Source organism: Equus asinus, chromosome 24, assembly GCF_041296235.1.
Source record: "Equus asinus isolate D_3611 breed Donkey chromosome 24, EquAss-T2T_v2, whole genome shotgun sequence".
Classification (NCBI taxonomy): Eukaryota; Metazoa; Chordata; class Mammalia; order Perissodactyla; family Equidae; genus Equus; species Equus asinus.
Window position 1 is genome coordinate 34585111 of NC_091813.1, and position 26719 is coordinate 34611829.

At 34.4% G+C, this 26719-nt stretch overlaps 1 protein-coding gene across 1 annotated transcript in view; it reads right to left on the bottom strand.

Annotated features, from left to right (window-relative positions):
* MMS22L (MMS22 like, DNA repair protein) overlaps window positions 1–26719 on the bottom strand; it is a 125993-nt gene that overhangs the window by 82364 nt on the left and 16910 nt on the right. Inside the window, exons 7-12 of the mRNA XM_014843233.3 lie at window positions 26030–26120; window positions 24248–24378; window positions 22655–22768; window positions 17136–17312; window positions 10847–10909; window positions 1372–1491 (exon numbers count right to left, since the gene is read on the bottom strand). Coding sequence (XP_014698719.1) covers window positions 1372–1491; window positions 10847–10909; window positions 17136–17312; window positions 22655–22768; window positions 24248–24378; window positions 26030–26120 — 696 coding nt within the window. The remainder of the gene's footprint in view (window positions 1–1371; window positions 1492–10846; window positions 10910–17135; window positions 17313–22654; window positions 22769–24247; window positions 24379–26029; window positions 26121–26719) is intronic.

The following is a 26719-nucleotide window of genomic DNA, read 5'->3' on the forward strand; positions in this document are numbered from 1 at the left end:
CATATTTGAATGTTTAATCCACAGTAGTCATTATTCTTTCTTATGCTCAAATTTATCCAGCATTGGGCAATGGGACCTCCTTCAAGTTGGGTCCTGTGTCCTTTTGACATGAGTCTAGCTTACTTTGACATCTTACCTCTTCTCAAGTATGACAAGATACTCTAGACTCATGTTGTACACATTCTGCCTCAGAACTAGCATCAGTCATTTTTCCAATCAGCCTGACATTATGCTTCAGAGAAAGGCATCTTTCTCATTTTTAATAAGCTCCATTACATACAAACTTAAACTCGTAATTTACTTGTAAATCTTTCATTTCATTTTCTTATCTTGATTGAGGGCTTCACTATTTACCCAGAACCCAAACGTTCCAAATCTTCTCTCCACACAATGGGGAACTAAATTATTTAAATCCACCTTTAAAATTTTTATCTTCCAAATTTATCCTCTCTTTTCTAAATCCACTGTCCCCAATTTAGTTCTCACTCACCAGATTATCTATTTATTCTACTACATTGGACTACTAACTCATCTGTACCCAATTCATTTACATCACTTTCAGAAAAAACTTTCTCAAACGCATACCTAATAAGTTACATCCCAGCTTTCCAACGTCTCCTGAATAAATCATAACTCAATGGCCTATTTTATTCAGCCCTTGATGATCTGGCCCCAGAATACCTTCTCTCTTTGTCTTATCTCCTGTCTTTCTCCACAGTCATCTCAGACCTATCATTCAGAACTATTTAACATGGCAGGAACAGATGTCTCCACACATCTGTCCATAATGTTCCTTTTGCTTAGATGCTCTTCTTCTTTGTACCTGGAAAATTCCACTCATTCCCCTGGTCAAGTTAAAAAATTATGACCTCATAAAGTCTTCCACAAGTCCATAAACTGGATTATACTCCCTCCTCTGACATTCTGCAGTATTATAACATTTTTTCCACAAGATAAGCATATCTGGCCACTCAGCCTGTAATAAGACTGTGTCTTATTCAGGATAGCATTAATTGCTCAATGTGTTACAAGTAATCAATAATTGTTAGAAAACATTTATAAATGAGGACTTTTAAAAATATCCTTCTGGTACAATTTGACTACTCTGCTTACTCTCACTCTTAAGAGAAAAGTGACACCATTTGGTTCTATTCCCTATGGGACACCAAATGCTCTACTCCCTATGTCAATGCTATACAGACTATGTTTGTGAAAGATCAAACTATTCTTGAGATATTCTAATCTACTTTACAAAATTAACTATTTTAGGAAAATCCAAAATTATTCATAATTAAGCAATAAAAACATTCCTCAAATATCATGTACAAATTCTTCAAATTCCTAGAACAAATTCACAGGCTATTTACTCACCAGGTTCTTACTATAATATTCCCAGAGAACAGTGACGATTGTAATGTTTGGCTCCCAGAAATCACAAAGTGTCAAACAACAGTGAAGATACATTCGTAATTGCTCTTCTAGTATACCATCCTAAAACATGAAGTGAAATCATGAGGAAGTGAATGGGCTCTGGCAACATGAATATTATCACTTGACAGTGCACCGAATAATCTTCCAAAAAGAATATGTATGTTTACCATCAAATCATACCCATTCTCATCTTCAGACCAGACAGTCTATGTCAGGATAAGATATACTTCTAAAAATTTGCTTTAGAGAACATCAATATATTCAGATAATGAAAATTACATGGCTCAATTTAACTTTTAACTCAAGCATTTACAAATTACAATAGGTGTTTTACAATTGAACAGTGTAGAAACCCAGAGACTGGAAAAGAAACCCAAACTAGAAAGAAGTAGCAAAAATGATCTAATAATTAGGATGTACACAACTCCATAGTACTTGGTCACACTTAAGTTCTAGGTCAAATTCTTCATGGGATTATCGGAGCTGCTCTTTCAAAAACCAGGGGATTGGCAGACTACATATATTTTAAGCTTTTTTGGAAGTGGCGGCAGGAGAAAGAAGTAGAAAAAAAGTAGACACTTTAATTTAATGTAATGTTCTATGATGAAATAACCATGCATGTTTCCTAAAAAGTGACATGACATACCACTGAATTCCAATCATTCAACAATTATTTATTTAAAGCTTTCTACATATTAGGCACTATTCTGAGGTACTAGGCATAGAGCAATGAATACACTAACAGAACTTACACTTTCAGGGAGAAAAGGAAAGGAGGGCACCAAAAACAGGGTAAATTTAAACAGTTATTACTACTGTGAAAAACAAAACAAAGCAGGGCAATGTGGCAGAGTAACTGGTAGACGATGTGGATCATTATTATATCAGGAGTTATGAATAGAAAGACCTTTTTGAGGGTGCCATTTGACTAAATGATTGAATGAAAAAGAGCCAACCACTTAAAGACCTGAAAGAAAAGCATTCATGGCAGGGAAAGCACCTGAATTAGTAAATTTGGTATTGTAGGATTAAGTCAGAGACAGAGAGGGACCACATCTCATTTAAGGCTTTATAGGTCTTGGTGAGATGTACAGATTTTATTTTAAATATGTTGAGAAGCCACTAGAGGATTGTAAGCATAGGAGTGATGTGATGTGATTGTTTCAAAAAATATCGCTCTGGATCATGCATGGAGAATAAATACAGGGGACAGCAATAGAAGCAGGAAGACCAGTTAGAGGTAAACTGTAACACTTCCAACATAACAGAAAAGGAGATTGAGAGGTCAAGTATAAAGCAGACGTGTCAGGAGGTATGAAGGTGTGTGGTATATAGTAAGCTTTACATAAATAACAAATGACTGGGAGTCAGTGGTGTGTCACTTTTTAACAAACATGGATGGTTATTTTAACACAGAAGATTAGATTAAAGTGTCTACTTTTTTCCTTTCCATTTCCTTCTCCTCCTTCCACCTCAAAAGGTTAGGAAGCAATTCTGTGAAACTGCAAGACTGGGATAAGCAGACAACTTTAGAGATATGTTTGGTAACAGAGGCAATGGAATTTGTTGATGAGTTATATTAAGGTATGAAGGAAAGACAACAATAAGGAGAACTCCTAGATTTTGCCTTAAGAAAATGGGTTGAAATAGCAAAGACTAGGGGAAGAACAGATGAAAGAGTGCACAGGGCAACCAAGTGGAGTTATTAAGTAAACCATTTGACATATGGATCTAAGGCTCAAGGGAAAAGTCAAAGCCGTTGATATAAATTTGAATGTTACCTTCATATTGTGGTTTTTAGAGCCAAGAGGTTAGATAAAATCAACCAAGGAAAGATTAAAGATGGAAGAGAGAAAAGAATCCAGAACTGAGAGCCCTTTAATATTCCAACATTTAGACACCAAGCAAAAGGAGAGAAGTCTACAAGCAAACACCAGTAACCATGAATTAGGGAGGAAATAAAGGCACCATGGAAGCCAAGAGAAATGTTCAGACAGGGACAGGGGTCAAAAGGGTTGAATGATACTGAAAGATTAAAATAAGAAGAAAGATGAACCCTTAGATTTGACAATATATAGAAGTCACTCATGGCCTCAACAAGGCAGAGACAGAAGATTAGCTGGCAGGCTGAAGAGATAATAGGTGAGGAAGTAGAGATATTGAAGTGAAGATATATAAAGTCCTTAAACATATCAAAAGAGACAAGATCCAGTGCACAGGGAAAGGAATCAGCCTTTGATAGAAACAGGGTCACCTCCAATATAACAGAAAAGCAGACTGAGAGAGTGAGTACAAAGCAGACATGTAGGGAAATCTGAAGGTGCAAAGACACCAAAGATGCAAAGTCTCAACGGACTGGTTCTATTTTCTCAGTGATTTATGAGGTAAGAGGCTTAGCCAAGTTGATTGGGGCAGAGTATGTGATAAAGGAAACCATGAAATAAGTCATTCTGGAGAGTAGGAAAGCAAACATTCTAGTGCTGACTGCCATTTGAGATTCTAATCAAGAATTAAAGTTAGAGCAGTTGGTAAGAATGATTGTATGATTTTCTCCAGCAATATTCAGCTGGGACGAGGGGTGTGGGGCATCTGGGGGTAGGAGAGGAGTAGATTTTGCCAAGTTTAAAACAGGTAAGGACTAAGGAATTAAAGGTGTTTGTGATGGAGTGACTGTAATAAGCAGTTGTAACCTAAATTGTTTAAGGAGGAAAGTGCAGACATGGAAGAAGACAAAAATGAAAAGGTGATGGGCAGAATGAAAATAAAAAGAAGGAAAAAATGTAGAGCATGGCAACAGGAGAAGGGGGGTAAGGTAAGTAACAAAATCTAATTAGAAGTGAGCATATTAAGAAACTTAGAAAACAGGTAGATTATACACAATAATGTTGGCATCACTAACAAAAGTAATATAAAGGTGTAGAAGAAAACAGTGATCTTGGTGTTCAATCTTGGATTGAATGAGATTGAACCAAACATGAGCAGTTTTTTTTGACAAGGTCACAATTCTTTTAAGTAGTCATCTTTTAGAACACAATGAAGCTTCAAGTCCTCTAAGAAACTTCCTAAATTCCACACTAAACAATAACCCTTCTTAAGGCTCCATAGCACTTACCTTGTTAAACAAATACATTGTTTATCTGCCTTCAAGTGGCTATGAGCTCTCTCAGGGCTGGGATAATGCCCCCAGGGCCTAGCATAGTACCTGCTTCACCAAAGAGCCTACATAAACATTTCATGAACAAACCTGAGCTCTGAGTTCTGGTGCTTCTTTTCACCAAGTAGCTGTATGGCTTAGGAAAAGACACTTAGCTTGTCTCACAGACAATAAAACTCATTTAACCAAAGAGAAAAGGTTCTGTCCATCACTAACATTCTCTGATTTTATTATGAAAATATTAAACTAGGCCTAGGCTCATTCCAATGGCATAGTACTGATAGGAATTAAAGCAAACTAATTTTATTATCTTATAAGGTTAAAAAGTGGGTATACGAAAAAAGTGGGTTCATTTTGAAGAGTTTTACTTTTATTTGGTATCTGAAACTCATTTTACATGTATAATTCACAAAAAGGTACTTAACTTGTAAAACCATGAAGTTTGGGCAAAACAACAGGTTAAATACACACTAGGTATCAGGCATTATGTGACGTTTCATGTATGTCTCATACCATTCCAGTTTTATTACCTTCATTTTACAGAAAAGAAGGCTCAGGTTCAGAAGTTACAAATAGTTTATCCAAGTCCACTTGGGAAAGAGCTAGGATTTATGACTCCAAAGCCTGGTGTACGTACCATTCTATGTGACCTTCCAAAAACAGGAGGGAAAAGAATGAACATTTAAGGGACATCAGATTTGATCAAGATTGCTCTTACTGACCACACCAAGATTTGAATTAAAGTTTGTGAGGCCAGAGCCCATGCTCTTTCCACTGTACCCAATCAAGAAGAAATTAAATACAGCATCCTGGGGGATTTTTTCTTTTCTTTTGTTAAAGGAAAGGAGATAAATTTCCCTTCATTTTCCTGCTAGTGGCTGCAGATTAAAACGAAAAGAAATGGCTTAGAAAATACCATTTTCTCCACAGTTTTGGCAGGATAGGTAATCAGTCAGTTGAGTGTGACTTTAAGAGTAAGTTTTTTTTAGCCTATAATAAATGACACATAGTATTTGTTATAAAATATATTTTCATGTTCTATATATTTAACCATTGCTTTGTTTTGAACCATTTTCCCTTAGTTTTTTCTTAAAAATTCCCTTAAAAAAAATGTGTGTGGGAGGGGCCAGCCTAGAGGTGTAGCAGTTAAGTCAGCACACTCCACTTTGGTGGCCCAGGGTTCACTGGTTTGGATCCAGGGAACGGACAGCTTGTCAAGCCAAGCTGTGCCAGGCGTACCACACATAAAACAGAGAAAGATGGGCACAGATGTTAGCTGAGGGCTAATCTTTCTCAAAAAAAAAAGAGAAAGAAAAGACAACATGTGTGGGTGAGTGGTTGAAGTTCTACACACTCCACTTCAGCAGCCTGGGTTTGGATCCTGGATGTGGATCTACTCCACTCATCAGCCATGCTGTGGCAGTGACCCACATACAAAGTAGAAGATTGGCATAGATGTGAGCTCAGGGCTAATATTCCTCCAGCCAGAAAAGAGGAGAATTGGCAACGTATGTTAGCTCAAGGCAAATCTTCCTTACACACACATACACACACAAAAAAATGTGTGTGCACATCAGTTGAATGAAGGAGAGAAAAGATTTGCCCATCTTCAAATCCAGATAGCCAAAGAAATAAGAATATAATATTCAGGAGTAGAGGAGGCAAAAGACATCTTAGGTACAGTTCATAATGAAAAAAATCAAGCTGAACTAATGTGAGGAGGAATATCTGAGAATACTTGAGTATATTAATTTTTCCTACCTTACATTTTTCCCCATCATACACTTACTAGCGGGGAAAAAAACAAAAACCGAAAATCAGGAAGCATGGAAAATTGAGACGCTTCCCATAAGACTGAACTAACAGATCTAGAAACCAAAACGGATTACTAATCAAACACATAGCAGCAAAGAAGTTTTAAAAAATGGAAATAATGAAAAAAAATAAAGTTTTATTAAGAATCCTACAAAATCAACTGTTTTGAGGAAGCATGTAATGAGTAAAGATAAATGAAGATTTCAATGCCAGCTCTGCTACTTCCCAGCTAGCTGTGGGAACCTGACAAGCTCCTGCAGCCCTCGGGCCCCAGTTTCTCAATGTGTAAAATGGAACTTCACAAGATGGTCACAAGCATTAACTGAAAGAATGTACCTTAAGTGCTGAGTACAGAGCTTGCACAGGGACAGCTCTGATTTTGTTATCTGCAAGAGAGAAATGTACTTCTTTAGGCCAAATGCTGATTCTTGATAAATAATAAATGCAACAAGTTCATAGTATCATCCTTTGAGCTGACATATTTCAATTTTGTGAGTGTTAAGGTGAAACTCTACCTAAACCAAGAGGTTTGATTAATGACATCGAAAACCATGCCCTCTGATTAAAGATTTTTTCATGAAGTAGAAGGTCTGTGGGCCTCTTTTCAACACAACCTTCAAGCTGCCTGGCTTAATCCCAGAGCTGGTGCTACTCAACTTCTGCATTTTTCACAAGACCCTGTGGGCTCTCTGGGAGTCTCGTCTCAGCTGTGTGAGTGTGTATAAACCATTTGCTGAAGAAAGCTACCCTAGAATATTCCATAATGCCTGCTCCTCATCTCTGCTTTAGTCCTCTCTAAGAGAATTTTGTTCTCCTATCTTTATTTTGAAAAATCAAATTTAGGCATATTAAATTTGGGTATGTTCCATAAATCAAATTATTTTATTGAACTAGAAATGAAAACATTTACTCTTTTAGCTTAGTTAGTCTATAGAAATGGCAATTTAACAATTGAGTGTTAATTCCTCTATGCATAACTACCCTTCCTATCAGAAAGCATGAGAAGAATAAAATTTATTTTCAAGCTAAATAGTAACTGTCAGTCTGCCTGAATGGATTTATTTTTAGGATTGGATAAAAAGAGTTAGATTTCAATATCCAAGTCAAGATCCTTCTGCCCAAGAAATATGATTTTGAATTAGTAATTAGAAAATTACTGTCCTAGGTTATTCAGATCTAATCACAGTCTGAGTTGCTTTAAGGCTTAAACTTGACAAATTTTTGACAAAGGAAAATAATATTTAAAAAATATTAGGCTTGCATAGAATATCTTTTTATACCTTTTCATGACCTTTATTAGAAAATTGTTTCTGTGGTCTCAGAAAATAATGAAGCTTTAAAACGTAGATAGCATAAAGGGGCCCACCCAGTGGCACAGCAGTTAAGTTCCTGTGCACTGCATCAGTGGCCCGGGATTTGCTGGTTCAGATCCCAGGCGCAGACCTACCCACTGCTTACTTATCAAAACCATGCTGTGGCAGGAGCCCCACATATAAAAGAGAGGAAGATGGGCACGGATGTTAGCTTAGGGCCAATCTTCCTCAGCAAAAAGAGGAGGATTGGCAGCAGACATCAGTTCAGGGATAATCTTCCTCAAAAAGAAAAAGTACATAGCATAAAACTAAAAAATCTCTGTATTCATATTAAAACAATAATGATGTTTTAAAAGTAGAACAAATGTTTACTACTAGCATTCAAAAATACTAAATAGGATTATCTTGAAAAAATTGATTTTAAAGCAAATATTTATTCAATTTTATCTCTGTTAAGTAAAATTAGACAATATATGCTCTCTTTACTAACAAAGCTCAATGTCTGTTTCTGGAAAATCCTGTCTGTCTAGAAAAAGATTTGGAACATTATTTGCTTAATTAAAACTACAGTGGAGTGCCTACCAATTTTATTTGAAGACTGCTCTATAGATGGAACATATGTTTTTTTTAAATATTGAAAACGGATCTTTCACTGCTGGAGATCAAGTCAAAGCACATGAGTGTGGTCAGATTTTAATTTACCTCAACGGGGAAAAACAGATATAATCAAACTAATAGCTCTATCCAAACATATTATTTATTCTTTATGACCACCTGCTGCACCCACAAAATTGGTTTCAGGAACTCCAGCAAGTAGTCCTATACTACTTGTAAAATCTAATTTCTGATACAATCAAGGCATGACAAAATTGAAAGATTACTAGACAGAATGGACTACTTCTTTCTATACATTACAATGACCTATTCTCTCACAGGAAAGGTATTACTTTGACTTTATGCTAGACCTAAATTCACAAAGAAAGTTTCTTTGAACAGCTACTATCCCTACTTCTAGGGTGATTGACCTGTCCCAGTTTGCTCAGGACTCTCCTGATTTTAGCACTGAAAGTCCCACATCCCAGGAAACCCCGAATCCAGGCAAATCCAGATGGTCACCTTATCTACTTCCAAGAATTACTTTTCTTCAAAATAGCTTTAGCTGTCACCATTAAAATACTAGTTATATCGTAAAAGTATACCATGCAGTGTCAAAATGTTTTATCACATTATGAGTAAGACATTTGAACTAAGAAAAGTTTTTCTCATGAAAATGAGTCTCCTTCATTTAAAATCAAAATGATAGGGAGTCATAATTCAAAGGGAAAAAAGTATTCATTTTCAAGCAACTAAAAGTGTTTGAAGAGGGTTTTCAATCTCTTGGCCAAAAAGCAAACTTTCTATAGAAGAGAGAGATGATGAATTCTCTCTCCTGTGTGTCCTTGACCAGTATGTGTGCATGGGTATTTATGAAAATGAACCTTTAGAGCCTGCCAAGAAATAGTCTGTAATTTAAAATCTAGCTGAACAAAACCATAAACTCTCATACTGTTAGAGCCGAAAGGAAGTTTAACTAAGAGCTTGGGTTTCTTTTTCTTAAATATTGGCAACTGAGCTAACATCTGTTGCCAATCTTTTTTGTTTGTTTGTGTGTTTCTTCTCCCAAAGTCCCCCAGTACATGGCTGTATATTCTACTTGTAGGTCCTTCTGGCTCTGCTATGTGGGACGCTGCCTCAGCATGGCCTGATGAGCAGTGCTAGGTCTGTGCCCAGGATCCAAACCAGCGAAACTCCAGGCCACCGAAGTGGAGTGCATGAACTTAACCACTTGGCCACAGGGCTGGCCCCACTAAGAGGGTTTTAAGCTATATTAAGGCATTAAGATTGGACTAAAAGCTGATGTAAATAACAATGACCAATTTAGTGATTCCCTACATTCTTGAATTAAAAATACATATAAGAAACTTTCTGAGTTACTAAATCAATATGTTCTCAAAAAGAACAAAAGAGAAAGCCAATTAAAATGATACAGAAAAAAGTAATAACAAAAACTTTTACAATAGTTGGGATAATAATAATGGTTGTTTCTGATACAATTTAAATATACAGAGCTCTTTGGCATTCTAACCTAGAATTCTTAGATCATAATTAGAAGATTCATATTATAACTAAATGTACTTATATGCTTCACCTAAGAAAATTAAGAGTTAATATAGATAACAGGAAAAAGAAAATTTCAAGCTGTTAAAATGATTTTCAAAGATATGGCTACAAAATAAATGTATGTTTGTGTGTGTATGTATGTGGGTACATACATATATATACACCCTATATATATAATGTATACATATCTATGGGGGAGCGAGAAAGAACAATCTTGTATTATCATATTTCTTTATTATTCGTCTTCAAGTTTTTAACAATCTTTATTTCTCAATGGAAAAGTAATCTATTTCTCAAATTAAAAAATATTCTTTACTAAAATTTCCCCTTAAACTCTTACACACATAACTTATATTATAAAACTTTACAGAACTACAACATAGTATGTTTAAAGATGTGATGAACTGCACATTTAAAACTATTTTAAAAGGAGGTCAAATCTGACCTCTGGGCCATGAAGCACTACATTAACAGCTCTGCGGAAAGAAAAATGATAAGGTATGAAACGAAGGCTGAGAAACTAGGACCTTATCAGTTAGAGTATGATTCAAGCCTGTAAGACAAATTGCTCAGCAAGGCAAGTCACCTTCCCGCTGTGATGAGGATACAGCTGAATTTCCAATGCCACTATCTCCCTCATCATGTCTCCTAGACTCGATATCATTCAGTCAAGGGATGGCTTATAGTTCTGAAGCATCTACTACTTATTTTGAATACATTTTGTCAAAGTCACCAACTAGGACAATTATCTTTGTCCTTTAACTGGCAACTCAGTTTTAAAAATAAAAGTCTTCAAAGGATAGTCACTAACGGGAACTTGATTAACAAAGAATGATGATTCTATCTCAGGTTTTTAATAAGTAAACTAAGTTTGTTATTTAAATAACTTTAAGTTTGCTTGGTTCTTATAAATAAAATCTGTTAACACAGATATTTAGCAAAGCCCACAAATCGTCTCACGTTAAAGGCGTACCTGAACACTGATGGACTTTTTCAGCAGTTCTTCTGCAAAGTTCCAATTCGATTCCATTTGTCTCTAGAAAGAGAAAAAATGTTATTTCATCAAAATTATTGCTCTTAATTATGCATTGAAATTATGCTATAGCAACTTAAGTGTGAAGTACAGCCATTTTCTCTATCATCAGACATCATTACAATTTCTTGAATGTCTAAAATTACTTTGGCAGTCAGTTGATTGAGTTGGTAGGAAAAAAATTTACAACTATTCCAATCCAACCTAAACCTTATCAGGAGTTATTTTATTAAATAGTGGTACTTCTATAAAATTATAAATGTTTTAACAAATATTTAAGTTTTGCAGTCAGAAATAACCTAACAGAAAGAAAAACCTTCATGTATTTTTCACAGTTTTTTATACCCTGAGTATTCTTTACTCTGTACTTTACTCACCAAAGATGTTTTCCTTAATTTTATGCATAATAACCTCAAGAAGTCTACTCTGGTAAACAAGTAACTAAAAATTTAATGCCGAAAATAAAGAAAAACTGCACAGTGCTACCTCATTTAGCCAATGGTCACTTATCTGGTAACCTCAACTATCTGAATGATAGGAAGAAAGCCAAAAAGAACTTTCACAAAGCCAAAATATTTCACAAAGACTAGGCAGTGAAAACAATTTCACTTTTCCAACAGGAAAGCCTGGAGGATCTTCTCACAGGATACTCAGTTCACTTGATACTCAGTTCTCAAAGTTTTGGACACAGGGATACTGGTTAAAATCAGAAGCAAAGAAAGTGTTTCCAAGAGGAAGCAAGTGACAACTAGTTTCTGACAGGGGGAAAAGAAAAAGGTACAAAAAGTAACCACTAAGCCCTCAAAAAGCAAAGCCAGAGGGCTTAAAGAATAAAGACAAAGAGTCTCATCATACCTTACCTTCCCTGTTATAACATTCACAAGGATGACCCCAAATGACCAATAAAGGGTTAAAGCATGTTCAATATTCTTGATTTCAAATGGTTGGATAATGTTCCTGTAAGATGCTAACTACACAAAATCACTAAATAAATACTTCCTTAATAAAGGTGCTTAGTGACTGTGGTAGCCAGCCTCTAAGATGGTCCCCAATGACCCCTGCCTCCTGGTATTCCTACACTTATTTAACCCTGTCCCACACTGTACTAGGGTTGGTCTGTGACCAACAGAATACCAGTACTAATAGGAGTGGTAGTATGCCACTTCCAAGATTAGGTTAGAAGATACTGAAGTTCCATCTTGTTGACTCCTTCTGAGAAAAGCCATACTGTGAACAGGCCTGAAGAGATCCACATAATGAGTAACTGAAGCCTCCTGCCAACCTGAGAGAGACTGGAAGCGAATCCTCCAACCCCACTCAAGTCTTCAGAGACTGAAGCCCTGGCTAACAGCTTGACTACAAGCTCACAAGAAATCCTGAGCCAGAACCAACCAGCTAAGCTCCTACTGGATGTGTAACCCTCAGGAACTGTGTGAGATAATAAACGTTTGTTGTTTTAAGCTGCCAAATTTTGTTACACAGCAATAGAAACTAATACAATGACTACATTATTTTTAGCAAAAGAATTATTGACTTTTTGAAATAGATTTACATTAACAAAGTGAATGCAAAACATTTTTCAGGAATAAATGTGTAGTAAAGAATTTGGCCTTGCACAAAGAGATCTGGCCTGTACCCTTGGCTTCTGGGAGGTAATCTCTGGGCCTTCGGAATGTTAGGCCTGATAGGAGAATCTTTGTTTGCCTGGGGTCCTCGGATCCTACTGGAGAATCTAACAATATAATTGAGGGTAGAGGCTGGACACACCCATATATTAGGGTAGGATTGGCCACACCCAAAAACCACAATGTGATTTAGGCTGGAGACTTTGGGTCTTGTGTCAGTGGACCTGGAGACTGAGATCAACCATGTGGGCAATCAGTACACCATGCCTATGTAATGGAGCTCATTACATAATCATGTAAAATAAACCATAACCATGAGTAAAACAGCTTCCAGTGAGTTCTGTGAGTCCAAGTAAATTACATAGTTTTTGGAATTACTGAGCTTGTGACCGACATCAGAAACAAGGGTAATCTTGAGGACTGTGCTGTAAAACTTGGTAGTTAGCCCTAAAACTCTCTCAAAAAGGAGATCATTTTGTTCTATCAATACTATATGTACACTGTTAGGGTCTCTACGTTATTACATCCTCAAAAAAAACTTTTCCATTTCACGGATAACACAATTAAATCTCAGAATTCTAAGTCATGTATATACAAGTCAGAGCATGGATTCAAAGCCAAGTTGGTCTTGCTCAAAAGCCAGTGTTCCTTCCATTATATCATGTTATCAGTAACTGAGTTTCTTTTTCTAACAAGTCTTTTCTCAGATTCCAGCAATTTGCTTTTATAACACTCTTTACCAGGAAAATGTCACCTCTAGTTCCAAATAAGCAAGAATATGACAGGGTTGAGGTATTTAGCTCTATAATTTGATGGTGTTAATGAGTATATTTCAATTGTTGTATTCTATCGAGGCATTTGAATCCCACAAATTATCGAGAAGTAGTGTAACTCTTGTCCAAAGAATTGCAAGTCTATGGATCAGTATTGTGGCTATAATCTTAAATGAAAATAAACCGTAATTCAGAGGAAAGAACGGCAATTATATCATGCCCAGATCGACAGTGAGTAAAAGAATATGTATCAACAGAATACAGATTTTCCTTCCACAGGAACACTTACCTTTGAGCAGCTATCGCATTTGTTCTACATACTAAGTTCCACATAATTCTACTGATAGAAAGGAGGTAGGAAGCCATCAATTCGGGGCTGTATTTTATATTTTTTTTTCCACCATCAAAACTAAGACATCCACTTAAGCTTCAGCCTACGTGGTATCTCCACCAGAAATATAAAATAGATCCCCCACCCTCCAAGTCTAGCAGACTAGGTAATGTGGTGCAACTCTCATTTTAAGGTTACATTTCACACCTTTTATCTAGTCACCATTTCAGATGTTTCAAAGACGAGCATCAGCTGGCCTGACTGATTGCAATATGTTCTGGGCAGGGAAAGCACTGTTCAACTGATCCCTGCAACGTCCAAAAGTAATTTTTCTCTTTAAACTATATTTGCTTTTAAAACAGATGACTGGGATTGTGAGAGGATGACACATTCTCATCTAGGTTGAGAGAAAGCATTCAACAGAAATATATGAAAATCTAAAGCCTCTAGTATGAGAAGTGAGATACCAAATTTCTCTTATAGGCTGCTATTAAGCAATTGGTAAGTTTTGTGATTTCAATCCACATAGAGCGAAAGTCCAATTTACAGAAACTTTTAAAATTAAAAAAAAAAATTAGCCATATCTGAAACCTACTTAAAATGTAAAGATATGACATTAACCTTCAGGGCAAAGCAGTTCACATTTAAAAACTGAAACATCACTATGGTTATAACAAGACTAGAGGTATTTCTCTGCAGCAGAAGATATGATTAACCATTATTACTTCATTTCATCCTCTCACACCAGATTACTCTTTAGTGGAATAAAGCATGCTTAATGCATAACCATTTTCTATATGATAGCTGGCTATGCTAATACATCACAGGGAGAAAAAAAGAATTCAGGTAATTTTCAAAATTCTGATCTAAATATATCCCAAACCCAAATTAACATCCTATATAATCTCTCTGAAAGGATGAGTTGATATGCCTTTCTGTTCACAGATTATATGATTTGTAACCAAACTGAGACACTTTTGAAAGTAAAAAGGAAAACTAACCAGATGGAGTGAGGGGGTAAGAGGCATAAAATGGGGACTCTCCCTGGCACACTGGCCCACATGGTTACCCTACCAAAGAACTATTCATAAGAGGCAATTCTTAGGAGGACCCTACTATCAAGTTTAGCAAAGAGACAAAAATAGGGTGACATTTAACCACTGTGTACCTCAGGTTCTTTACCTGTAAAGTGGATATATTACCCTCTCACTTACTATATAACACTTCACTGAGATAAAAACAGAATAGTCGCTCTGAGATATTACACAGTTTGCAAATGCAATATGCTGAAGGTACCACCCCTAATGAAAACTATTACTAACTAGAGAGCTTGAGTTTTACTTTAAAAGTCATTAAGAAGTCCAGACATATTTGGAACTTTTTGAGGACTTGTGAATAAAGGCAAAGTCTACATATATCAATACATATATATTATACATATTTATTATTTTTTATGATATAAAAGGTTCTTTTTCAAATATAATCGCTCCCTTTCCTCATAATTTTTTACATAATTTTAAGAATCAACATTTTTTTAAATTTTGACAAAAGAAAATCACACAGGAACTGCTGAAACATATTAAAAGACATAGGTTAAGCTGTTTGAAATACAGACGATTCATTCACTATCTTGATTCAGAGCTAATAAAAGCAATAATATCCTATGGAGTTCTCGGTATGAAGAGTGATTTCAGCAATGTGACTGTGGGTGGTTGTACCAGTATGATTCAACATTACAAGAGTAATAGTAACGACATATATTAACGTGGCTAGATTACCTACCACACTGGCAGTATCTGGGGGTCAATATCAACCACTATAAAATAAACCACTCACTCAAATAAGTGTTAATGCAGTTCCAGCAAGCATTAATAATCTGAAAACACGTTCCTTCAAGCAAGAGGCAATACTGTCTGTTTCATGTGTCTCCTATTATCAGCACCTATCATTATGATAGCCACTCAGTAAGAACTCAGAAGTGCTTAACTAATTACCATATTTATTTATACTGATTAAAATCAGAAATACATACTTGGAGGAATTAAGGTTGGAAGGGAAGAGAAATAAAAATGTTTCTGTAAAAACCTTAGAATTATATGTAAATTTTTTGTGTTCTTTTAATATTGTCCTAGTATTCTAATAATTAAAAGATGTGAAACATTACCATAATAACTCCACAGAAATACTCAATAAAATGACTACTATACTAATAATGGCAACTGCTAACATTATTTGCTATGTATCAGCATGGTAAGGACTCATGCACAGAAACAAAGGACATACAATCCTTCTCTGTGAGACACTCATTCTATTGACCTCTCTGAATAAATTGGCAGAATGCTTACAAACACTGATACTGAGCTGTGTGTGAACTTCTCAGAGTATTTTCTGACTTACTATTTATCTTGGGATCTCTTAAAGGGCCTTTTATTAATAAGGTGATCATTTAGAGCACCTCTTGAAACCCTTTCCATATCTATGACTCTACATCAATACTAACTGACCAGCAGATTTCATGGATGATTTCTGAGCCAACTCTGTCCAATATTTCAAAGAGAGGAAAATCTGTCAAGTCCATCAAGGAGCATGTTCCCATCCTCGATAGAGGATGAGAACCAAGGAACTTTTTAAAAATAGGGATTCCCAAACTTCAAACGAGATTAATACATCAAAATCTCCAGAGCTGAGACCTAGAAATCTGAATTTTAAAAACTCCCAGGTAGGTCTGATGCTCAGCCAGGTTTGGGAAGCACTCCCAGAAAAGAAGACCAATTTTGAAATTGGCCTCAAGATTTTGAAATTTATTTTATGGAACTGATGGGCCGATAACAAAACTATTCATTTCTGAACACAGAAGAAATTACATATAAGTAGAGCTTCAAATAAATACATCTTCTAGCTGCTTTTATTCATTAGGCTTTTTAAATAACACTTTAAAAAATGTTTCTAACTAGAAATTAATATGTTAGTTAAAATTTCTATTGTTCTCTTTGAAGTAAACTTCATGGTTGTTTAAAAGATTGACAGGTGTTTGCAAAAAGCTTCTCTAAAAAAGTGTTATTCTGAAGAAATAATTTTATCAAATTATTCACAAAAACTACTAATGCATTTCTGGAGAAATATGCTTTCCCTTTGGCAACCTTACAGATTTCAGAACCGGAAGGAATCTTCCAAACAATCCAATCCCATGATTTCTGGATAAGGAACAGAGGCCCAGCAAGGTTTAAGTAATTTACCGAAGGTGACACAACTACTTGGTAGCAGAGCCAGGACTAGTTCCCAAATCTTCTACAAGTTGCTTTTCCTTAATCAAGCAATAAAAACATAAATATTATCATTTTTCAAGATATTTACAGAAAGGTATACCGGTTCTAGATTCAGAAGCTGAATCTCAGATTATCTGATTTTTGCTGTTGTTTCTTTTCACTTACTTTCTAATATTTCTATAAAAAATATGCATTAATAGATAACAAAGGAAGGTGTAAAAAATAAAATCTTACCCTTTCATCTGGTGCTCCATGGCGATCAAACTGGTAAAATGATGCTACGTGAGTAATAATCCACCAGCTAAAACCTAATGGATCCCTGGGCTGGATTATAGGCACAGAAGGTCGTCTTCGGTCACTTGATTTTTCGAAGAGCGTTTTAAGTAGTTTATTCAACCAGTTCCAAAATGACTATAGAAACAGAGGTAATATGATTCAATTAAATTAAGACATGATTCAATACCCTTTGATTTAGGCTTTTCCCTCCATTTTTATAATGAAATAAATACATACACAAAAGAGAATACAAAACACATAAACAAAACTTAAAGAATAATAAAAATACCCCAGTTAAGACTTAAAAAATAACTAGTACTTTAGAAAAATCCTACATGTTCCCACAATCACATCTTCTTCCCCCATCCAGGGGTACCCATTATCTTGATTTCCCTAATAAATCATTGCCTTGTTTTTGTAAGTTTTGCCACATAGGTATATACTGTAAGTCTAAACCACATATTGTTTGGATTCATCTTTTTTTTTTTTTTGATTCATGTTCGTATTCTTAAGTGGCTTGTTTCTTTTCTTTGGTAACTTGCTTTTCCTCAATATTATGTTTCTGCTATTCACCCATATTAATGAGTATAGCCATAGTTCATCAGAGTATTCCAATTTATGTCTATATGCTAAAGGTAATTTACTGTTGTTGAACATTTGATGAGTTTTAGTAATATTTTTTCTACATATTTGTCCATTTCATATATTCAAGTTATTAGGCATAAAATTATTGACAATAATTCAACTTTTTTTAATATCTGCAAAATCTGAAGTCAAGTTCCTTTTTTATTTCTAGTATTGACTCTGTAATCATCTCAAGAAAGATCAGCAAATTTTAGCAATCTTTTTGAAGAACCAACTTTCAACTGCTTTGATCTTTTTCACTGATTTGATCACCTTGTTGTTTTATAGTTCATAAATTTGTTGGTTTTATTTGATACTTTTGCTTTCTTTGGGTTTATTATGTAGGAATCTTTTTCTAACTACTTGTGATGAATTCTGAGCTTATTAATTTTCAACATTTTTTTCTTGTAACAACTGTATTTAAAGTTATAAATTTCCCTCAAATTACATCTTAGCTACAGACCCAAAGCTTTAACTAGTAGTATGTTAGTTATCATTTACCTCAAAATATTTTCTAATTTCCACTGTATCTTCTTTACCTATGGGTTATTTAAAAATATACTTCAATATTTCTAAGCACATGTGTATTTCTCCTTGTAGGTCTGCCAATTTTTACTTTCTATATTTAATACCATGTTATTAGCCACATAAAAACTTAAATTTGTTTTATCTTTCTGGTAAACTGAACCTTTTATCAATATGAAATGACTTACTGCTTTTCTTGGTTTTAAAGTCTAATTTTCTCTAATATTAGTTTAACACGTTACCTTTCTTCTATCTCTTTCCATCAGTTCTGAACCTTTCTGTTTTCACGCTTTAAGTCATGTCTTGTAAATAGCTTACAGTCTGTTCTGACAGTGTCTTTTAAATGAGCATTTAGCAGTCCATTTTGCAGTTAATGCAATGACTCATATAATTCGTTTTAAATATACCATCTTATTCCGCATTTCTGTTTGTACTTCTATTTTTTCCACTAACATCTCCTTCTTGCCTTCTTTTGGGTTGAATATTTATTTCATTTTTTTCCCCTCTACTAACTTAAAATCCTGTACAAGGTAGAAAAAGAAATCTCTGCTTTTAGCAGTCTGGACAGCTCCTAAGAGCAGGCCCCATATGGGCCTTACCTACTGTCAGCACCCGGGAAATGATCACATCTTCTGTGATACCATGAACTCCCAGGTGGATGAAACAGAGAAGCTTTCTTGTTCCTCCTGAAACTTTCAATTGCTTTTCTGTTTTTCCTTCTCAGCTTATCCACATCCATTTTGGTCCGTGAAGCCAGTGTATGTCAGATAGTGCCAAGAGTAATTTTTAACTTGTTTCTCTGTTGTTTTAGAAGGAATTTTCTGCTGTTGTTTCCTTTTGGTTTGGTTGCTTTACCTTGGTCTTCAGCTTTCTAACAAAGGAGTATCTCAGAGTTAAGTGCATATAATCTCTAGAGAGTAAAAGGTAGGACCTAAATTGCTTTTCTCTAAGCTGAGGGCTTGTTCTGTTGTGCCATGTTGTTAATTCATTCAGTTCTGGAGGCTGGAAGTCTGAGCTTAGGGTGCCAGCACGGCCAGGTGAGGGCCCTCCTCCAGACCTCAGACTTCTGGCTGTATCCTCACAGGAGGAAGCCTTCTTGAGTCTTTTTAAATGCTCTGTTGTTACCTTGTTTCCATGTTTTTGAGAAGTCTAGTGCAGGTCAAATTATTTTGCTCTTGTAAGTTATTTGTCTTTTTGCCTAGAGGATTTGAAGATTTGCCAGAGGACTTGAAGACATTTTCCATATGGTTGAAGTCAGTTTTCATAGGATATGTCTCAGGACGAATTATTTGGAGTTAATCTTTCCAGTTATCCAGTAGACCCTTTCAATGTCTAGATTTAGGTCTTCTTTTATTCCAGGAATGTTTTCTTGGATAATAGTTTTGAATGTTAGCTATATCCCATTGTTCTGTTTTCTTCTTTAGGGACTCCATTTAGACATATGGTTATTTCTTCTGTGTCTATCTTCCATCTCAATCATTTTCTCTCCAACCCTTTATATTCCTATCTTTATCTCATTTTTATTCCTTTGGTTGTTTTCCTGCCCTTTTTTCCTCGCCTTGTTAATTTTCATTTAAGTCTATCCTCCTCAAGCACCTTGTAATTTAGTCAATTCTAAAATGATTCTTTCTTCCATTTCTCTCCTGCATTGACTTTACTCTTTTCATTCATTCCTAGCTTTTTGGTTTATATGTTTTAACATTTGAATATCTTATTCAAGATGTCTTTCTACACCTCCAAATGCCTGTCTATTTAATTCAGTTTGGAGTGTTGCCTTACAATTTTCTTCTGCTTTATAGCTGTTTCTGGGGGAGAGGGTATCATCAGCTAACGTAGATCAATTCTGTTTTTTTGTAGTAATTTGATAAAGACTTGTTTAGCTTACTTCTTTTCATTTTGCAATTTAGACTACTTTAAAAGATTCCTAGTTCAGTGGAACCCTCTTTTGTCAATGTACCAAAATCCCATTTCTTTACTAGATTTCCTCTTTTTTTGGTGGTGGTGGTGGGAGAGTGGGTGTGAGTCCTTTGATTTTTTTCTTTGGTTTTACAGGATCGTACATTTATTGCTTTTACTTCCTGTCCCCTTCACCAGCCAATCACCAAGGGAGACCACTGCTTTTTTGCCTTTTTATTCTCCAGAAGCTCTCCCTTCCAAGACTGCCTCCTCATGTCACACACACACGTTTATGTTCCTATCCTATAGTCAGTTCTCTGATCTACAAGAAAACTCTTTCAGTATTTTCACATTCTGGCAATGGTTTCAGACCAGTTTTATGACTACTGCTAGTTCCCTTCGTCTCTCTTCCGAACAGTTGTTCTCAGACTGCCCTTCCTTGCTAGCAAGTTTTGTGGTAGAGTTTTGATGGCTTTTACTTTTAATGTACAGCTTTGGACATTCCTATCTTGCAGTTATGCTACCAACATGTTTTTCGTGTAGTTTTATTTGTTCTTGCTGTTCTGTGTTTTGGGGTACGTTATGAGGGAAGATGTGGGTTTAGGCATCCATCCACTCATTGTGTGTGGCCACTCAGAAGTCACTGGCTTGAAATTTTTAGTACAATCTAGGCAACATGAACTTGGGCTGTAAATCTGCATGAGGGCTGGCTTGCAATGACAAACACACTGAAGCAATTTGAAACTGCAAAGTGCCACAGTTAAAAACAGGCAATTTTCATTACAAATTTAATTGAATTTCTAGTTCATCCTTTTGGGGGCTCAGATTTATGGGCAGTTGGCATATTAGAAGGCTACCAATTTGGTTTAACTCTGAACTCTGTCTTCTATTCTTGTACCTTATACTGTATAAAAGCTAATGCTCAAGTTCACACAGTTCAGCACCTGCTCTAAAGTTATGAGGCAGCTTCAATCTCCAGCTGACCTGAGTTCCCACCTACATTCAGTATCTGGTCTCAGTACTTCCTACTTTCTACAAGCTCCCAGACATTTATAATGCTTATCATATGCTAGCCAGCATCATTAGATTAGATTAATTTTTAGCAGGAAGGTCGAACTGTCTGTGAGGAATGGAAACTTTTAATTTGACTTTCAAAATAAAATAGGCTTCAAAATCTGTGAATAATATAGGTTATTTTAGTTGTATTTTAAAAAATGAAATGACCTCAGATTTTCATTATTTTAAGACAAATAAGTCTCATTACTACATAAAATGAAGAGCATATAAATCATTTAGGTTAAACAATACATATTACTTTTCAAATTTCTACAATAGAATATTCTAAATTATGCCTACTTTTCTGCTTAAAATCTAGAAAAAGACTAACATCAACAAGTAACTATATGCGGTTTATAATTTCATACCTAAAATTTATAAAATAAGAACAATTCTTAAGAAATATAAAATTCTTAAATAATAAAGATAAGCTTTGCAGAAAACAGAAAAACTGATGCTTACCATGTCAATAAAATAAAATATCTGGCAAATAATCAAAGGGAAAAAATTGCTGAGACTTTGTAATACTTAAATCTCACTGTAGAAAGCTAAACTCTACTGACAAACCAAAATGCCAAGAAAAAGAATTTTCTTACTCAAAAATAAGTAAAAATACATTAAATTTATACTTAGTAAATTTACTACTAAAATAATAACTCAAAATACATATAGTACTGTAAACCTGCAAATACAGAGCTGTTATTAAAATTAGATAGCAGCACCCAAATCCCAAATTGTGGAAAATTGGGAATTTCAAAAACCCATGAAAAGTCAAAAGTACTTTCACATATAACATCAATCATTTTAAGTATCATTTCACAATGAATTGTTTGTACTTACTGCTGCCTATGGATATTTCTCTTTTTCCACTAATCCACAACATTTGAAATAAAATAGAGCCCCATCCTGAAGACTTGGCTCAAAATGAGGTGAAAGAAAATTTCCCATCTTCCCTTTTGCACTTTTTTCCCTCGAGCCTTGAAATAAGATACTGTACAATTGATTAATAGAAATCTATGTTTTATTTCTTCCCAAATCTAAATCTGACACGTTTCCTGACTAAAATGTTTTATGGATTACTAGAAGATTTTAAATATTTTAGACTAAAAGATTCTTGATAGAACAAAAAAAGAACTTGAGAAAATAAGAGAGCCAAATCTTACCCTTCTACTAGATGTTTTATATTAACAATTTAGGGTTAAAAATATAGTTACAGGGTTAAAAATATTTAGTACTCAAATAATGCTCTGTTTGGCGGTGGTGGTTGTCTCACTATAAAAAAAGAAACTCTGTAAGACTTTTCTTGGCCAAAACCACTATGTAAATTCAATATAAGAGCTAATAACAATAACTAAAACATCAATTTTACAACTTACTTCTGAGAGAGACCATTTACTTCTGTGGTCTAGAAGATGAATGAGTAAAACCCACAATTCTTTAATGCATGCACACGGGCAATGGTGACTAATTAATGCTTCAGAAGGCCTAACCTGTAGAAAAGAACCAAAACGAGTTACTTAGAGCAGAACTTTACATGCCACATATTTCCCCCAAATGTTGTAAAAGAATGATTTAGATGACTTAAATTTAGCTCAATTAATCAAATTGTTTACAAAAATGCGCCATTTCATGAACTTTAAAATAAATTCCCATTTTAAAACCAAAAGTACAGAATGAATTTTATTTTCAACTTTTAAAAAAAAGCTCTGCTTTAATCATGTAGTCCAATGGTCAGCAAACTTCTCTTGTAAAGGCCTAAACAGTAAATATTTGAGGTGCTATTGGCAATATAGTCTTTGTCACAACTACTCAGCTCTGCTAGTGTTGTGCAACACCAGCTGTAGACAACAGGAAAAAAAAGGATAGGGCTATGACCCAGTGAAATTTTATTTGCAAAAACAGGCAGTGTGCTAGATTGGGCCTCAGGGTCATGGTTTCCTAACCTTGATCTAATCCATCAGCCACAATGAAAAGACTTCTAACAAAAAGGTTAGAAAACAAATTTTGATTCACTGTAAAGCAAGACTAAAAATTGTTATAAGTCAGAATAAATATAATTATTATGGATTTATAAAGGCTAAGCAATTTTAGGTTAAGCATTTTTGTAACAAATATACTATTAATGGCCTTAAAAAAGGCAGAGAATATGCACTATATTTGCAAATACAGCTAGACTTCTGAAATTCATAATGTAGTCATTATTTCACATATATTATATAAACATTTCTAACATAATACACAGTAAAAGATAACTGTCAAGATATTACTACATAATATCTGGTTAATCCACTAATTACATTAATTGTAAACATATAGACTAGATTTAAAAGATATTGATAACAAATACATAAAACAATCTAAATTCTAAAAAATTATAAATTCTTATTTCCTATAAGATTAATAATATAACCTGAAATAAGTGATAATAATCTACAAATTTCCATTACATGAAAATGAATGTGCACTATATAGCACCTTTAAATCACTGTTTGCATTAAACATTCAACAATAAACACAATTTAGTAAAAACACAGTTTCCCTCATGCTTCTACACCTTTTATGCAAATAAGCAAACAAACTCTCCCTTTAAATTTGTCAACTAACTTCAGTTAAGCACTCATTTATTTTATTATGTAACAACAATACAACAGATTATTAAAGGGCTGGCCTCTCCTATTTGAACCCTAGTTAAATTTCCACTCATTATCATAAACATTCTATTTATTTACTTTTGACAAGATGGAAAGTCTATTAAAAAAAAACAGCTGTAAAACACTAATTCCAGCCTGTTCTAAATGTTTAAAGCAAATTCTTTTCCCATTCAACTCCCAGATAATAGTAAATATAAAATTAGGAGAATTAACAAGTAAACCACTTTAGAATAAATGCTTACAGATAAAACCACATGTATTAAAGACTGACTACTGCCATTAAGTAGCAAAAATACAAATAAACACTTCAGGCATTACCTTGTCATACCTGTTGAGTGACAGGCTTATTAAATCACAAAGGAGATTTTCACAATGTTCTTCAAATAGGCTGACATTGGTTAAATTGTCACCTGCCAGGTTCACAAACTGATGACTGTATACAACTTGTTCTAAAAATATAATAAAATAAATTCTATTTAAAATTACAGTAGATTTTCCTAATTCAGAAAGAAGAAAGTGACTGTATACTCTCAGATTAATTTATAACAAAACTGTTACATATACAGTCAAAAGTAAATTTTTTGCAAATAAAAGTTAAATTTGAGGACAACTCCTTTCTTATATGAGCAGGGATAAACATTACCTAAAAAACGCTTTCAACCTTTCCATGTACTATTGAATAATTTCCCTTTTCTTACCGTGGCCATCTTTGTAAAGTAACAATGCAACATTAATTAAGAGAAAAAAGTAAAATCGAGGAAATACCAGAAAATCTTCACCAACCTTTCTAACCAATAAAGCCTTTAAGACATTATTCTTTTAATAAACACTAATAAACTAACCACGTACAACTATTTTGTGGTGCGAAATAGAGCAAACCAAGGTAACAAATACCAAAATTTGCACGTATATCAGAGTATGTCCATCTGAGTATTGCTCTAAGGAAATATTATTTGAAACACAGTTCACATGAGAGGAAATTATATATTTGTGTACATCTTTGTATGTTTGTGTGTATGTATATATATATATGTGTGTAAACAAACACATACAAATATGTATTTTTGTATTTATTAATTCACTGAAAAACAGGTATTGAGGTAATGGGTATCTTTATAAGATAAATAACTAATAATTTACTTTATAACTAAATATTATTTACAGAATATTGCCAAACGGATAATAGAACCTAAAGATGCCAAAGGGAAGAACAAGAAATAAATAGGCAAATATGAAATAAGGAATTACTAGCCATAATACATATAAATTCCTATTAATTAATTAAATAAAAGCAGGAAAATTTGCAAAAGATAATGAACAAGTAATTAATAAAGCAAATATAAGAAGACAATGAAATTAGGTAAAGATGTTCGACTTCACTGGAAATCAGGAAATTTCAAAAATAGAGATTCAGTATCATTTTTCACATTATTTGGCAAAGAATAAAAAAATGGACAATATTCACTAATGGCAAGAGTTTGAGGCAAAGGCACACTCACAGCGTATATAAATTGGGGAAACTTACTGTAAGCGACAGAGCAGTGTATATAATATTAAAACTGCACTGCGCCACTCCAATTCTAAGAACCTATTCTACTGAATAACTTGTACAAGTATTCAAGGATGTATATATACACAAGGAGGTTCAGTGAAATATTATTTGTAATATTAAAAAAAACCAGAAATAACTGAAATATTAAAAAGTGGGCTTGGCTAAATAAACCATGGCAGATCCATAACATACAGCTCTTAAATGAATAAAGTAGAACTATATGTACTAACATGAACAGATCTCTCAAAAACTGTTAAATGAAACACTACACAGGATAATATGATGATACCATTTGTCATTAGAAAGAAAAACAGCAATCCTACTTATGAGTTTCTATATATGAATACTGATAGTAAATAAGTATGGAAAGATAAATGGACTAAGCTATTCCCAGTAGTTATCCTTGGAAAAAAGGAATAAGACCTTCACTTCTTACTTTGGTTACTACTTGCTTTAAAAAAAAAAAAAAATCAGCATTTATTGTGTAATTTTAAGAAACAATAACAGTTTGGATTTAAAAGACATGAATCAGAAATCCATAAACTTACTCAATTTTTCACCAAGCATGTGAAGAATTTCCAGCACCAGCCAATGGATATCTAAGTGGAGATGTAATAAATGCCATGATGGTGGAAATAGCTGTGAATGACATTATCAACTGTGACTGAGAATTCATATTACTTTACTAGGTACTTTATAGCATGTAACAACATTCTTCCATAAGCACAAGGATAAAGAACCAATTAACCTACTACTACTCAAAAGCTCAGAGAAAACCTTTGTCTTGTTCATTAGAGGATTCTTTCACTGGAGATTTTTGAAAGCAGGATATATTTTCATCCAATGGTTTAAGACAGACCCCACATCTGTGCTGCTGAATAGACTTGTACAGTAAAGATCCCTTCCAACCAACCTCTGATTCTACCTCAGATGCAAGGCAGTAAAAGAATTTTTTTAAACGACTTATTTTCATGATTTTGCTTTAGACTTCAGCTAGCAAATACGTTTTTAAATGTAATGAGTACCCAGGAACTCCTACAAAATATTTTAACAGGAGAACTTTAGACTGTCATTAAACATCGCTGTCATGCCCATTAAGAAACTGAAGTTAAGAGTGATATAGAAATTTACCTCTCAAGTCACGCATTAGGATTCAAATCTAATTCTATCTGATTCAAAAGCCAATGCTCTTAAGTACTGTGCTAAAGTAGGTTATCAATAACTTTCTTCTAGTCAAC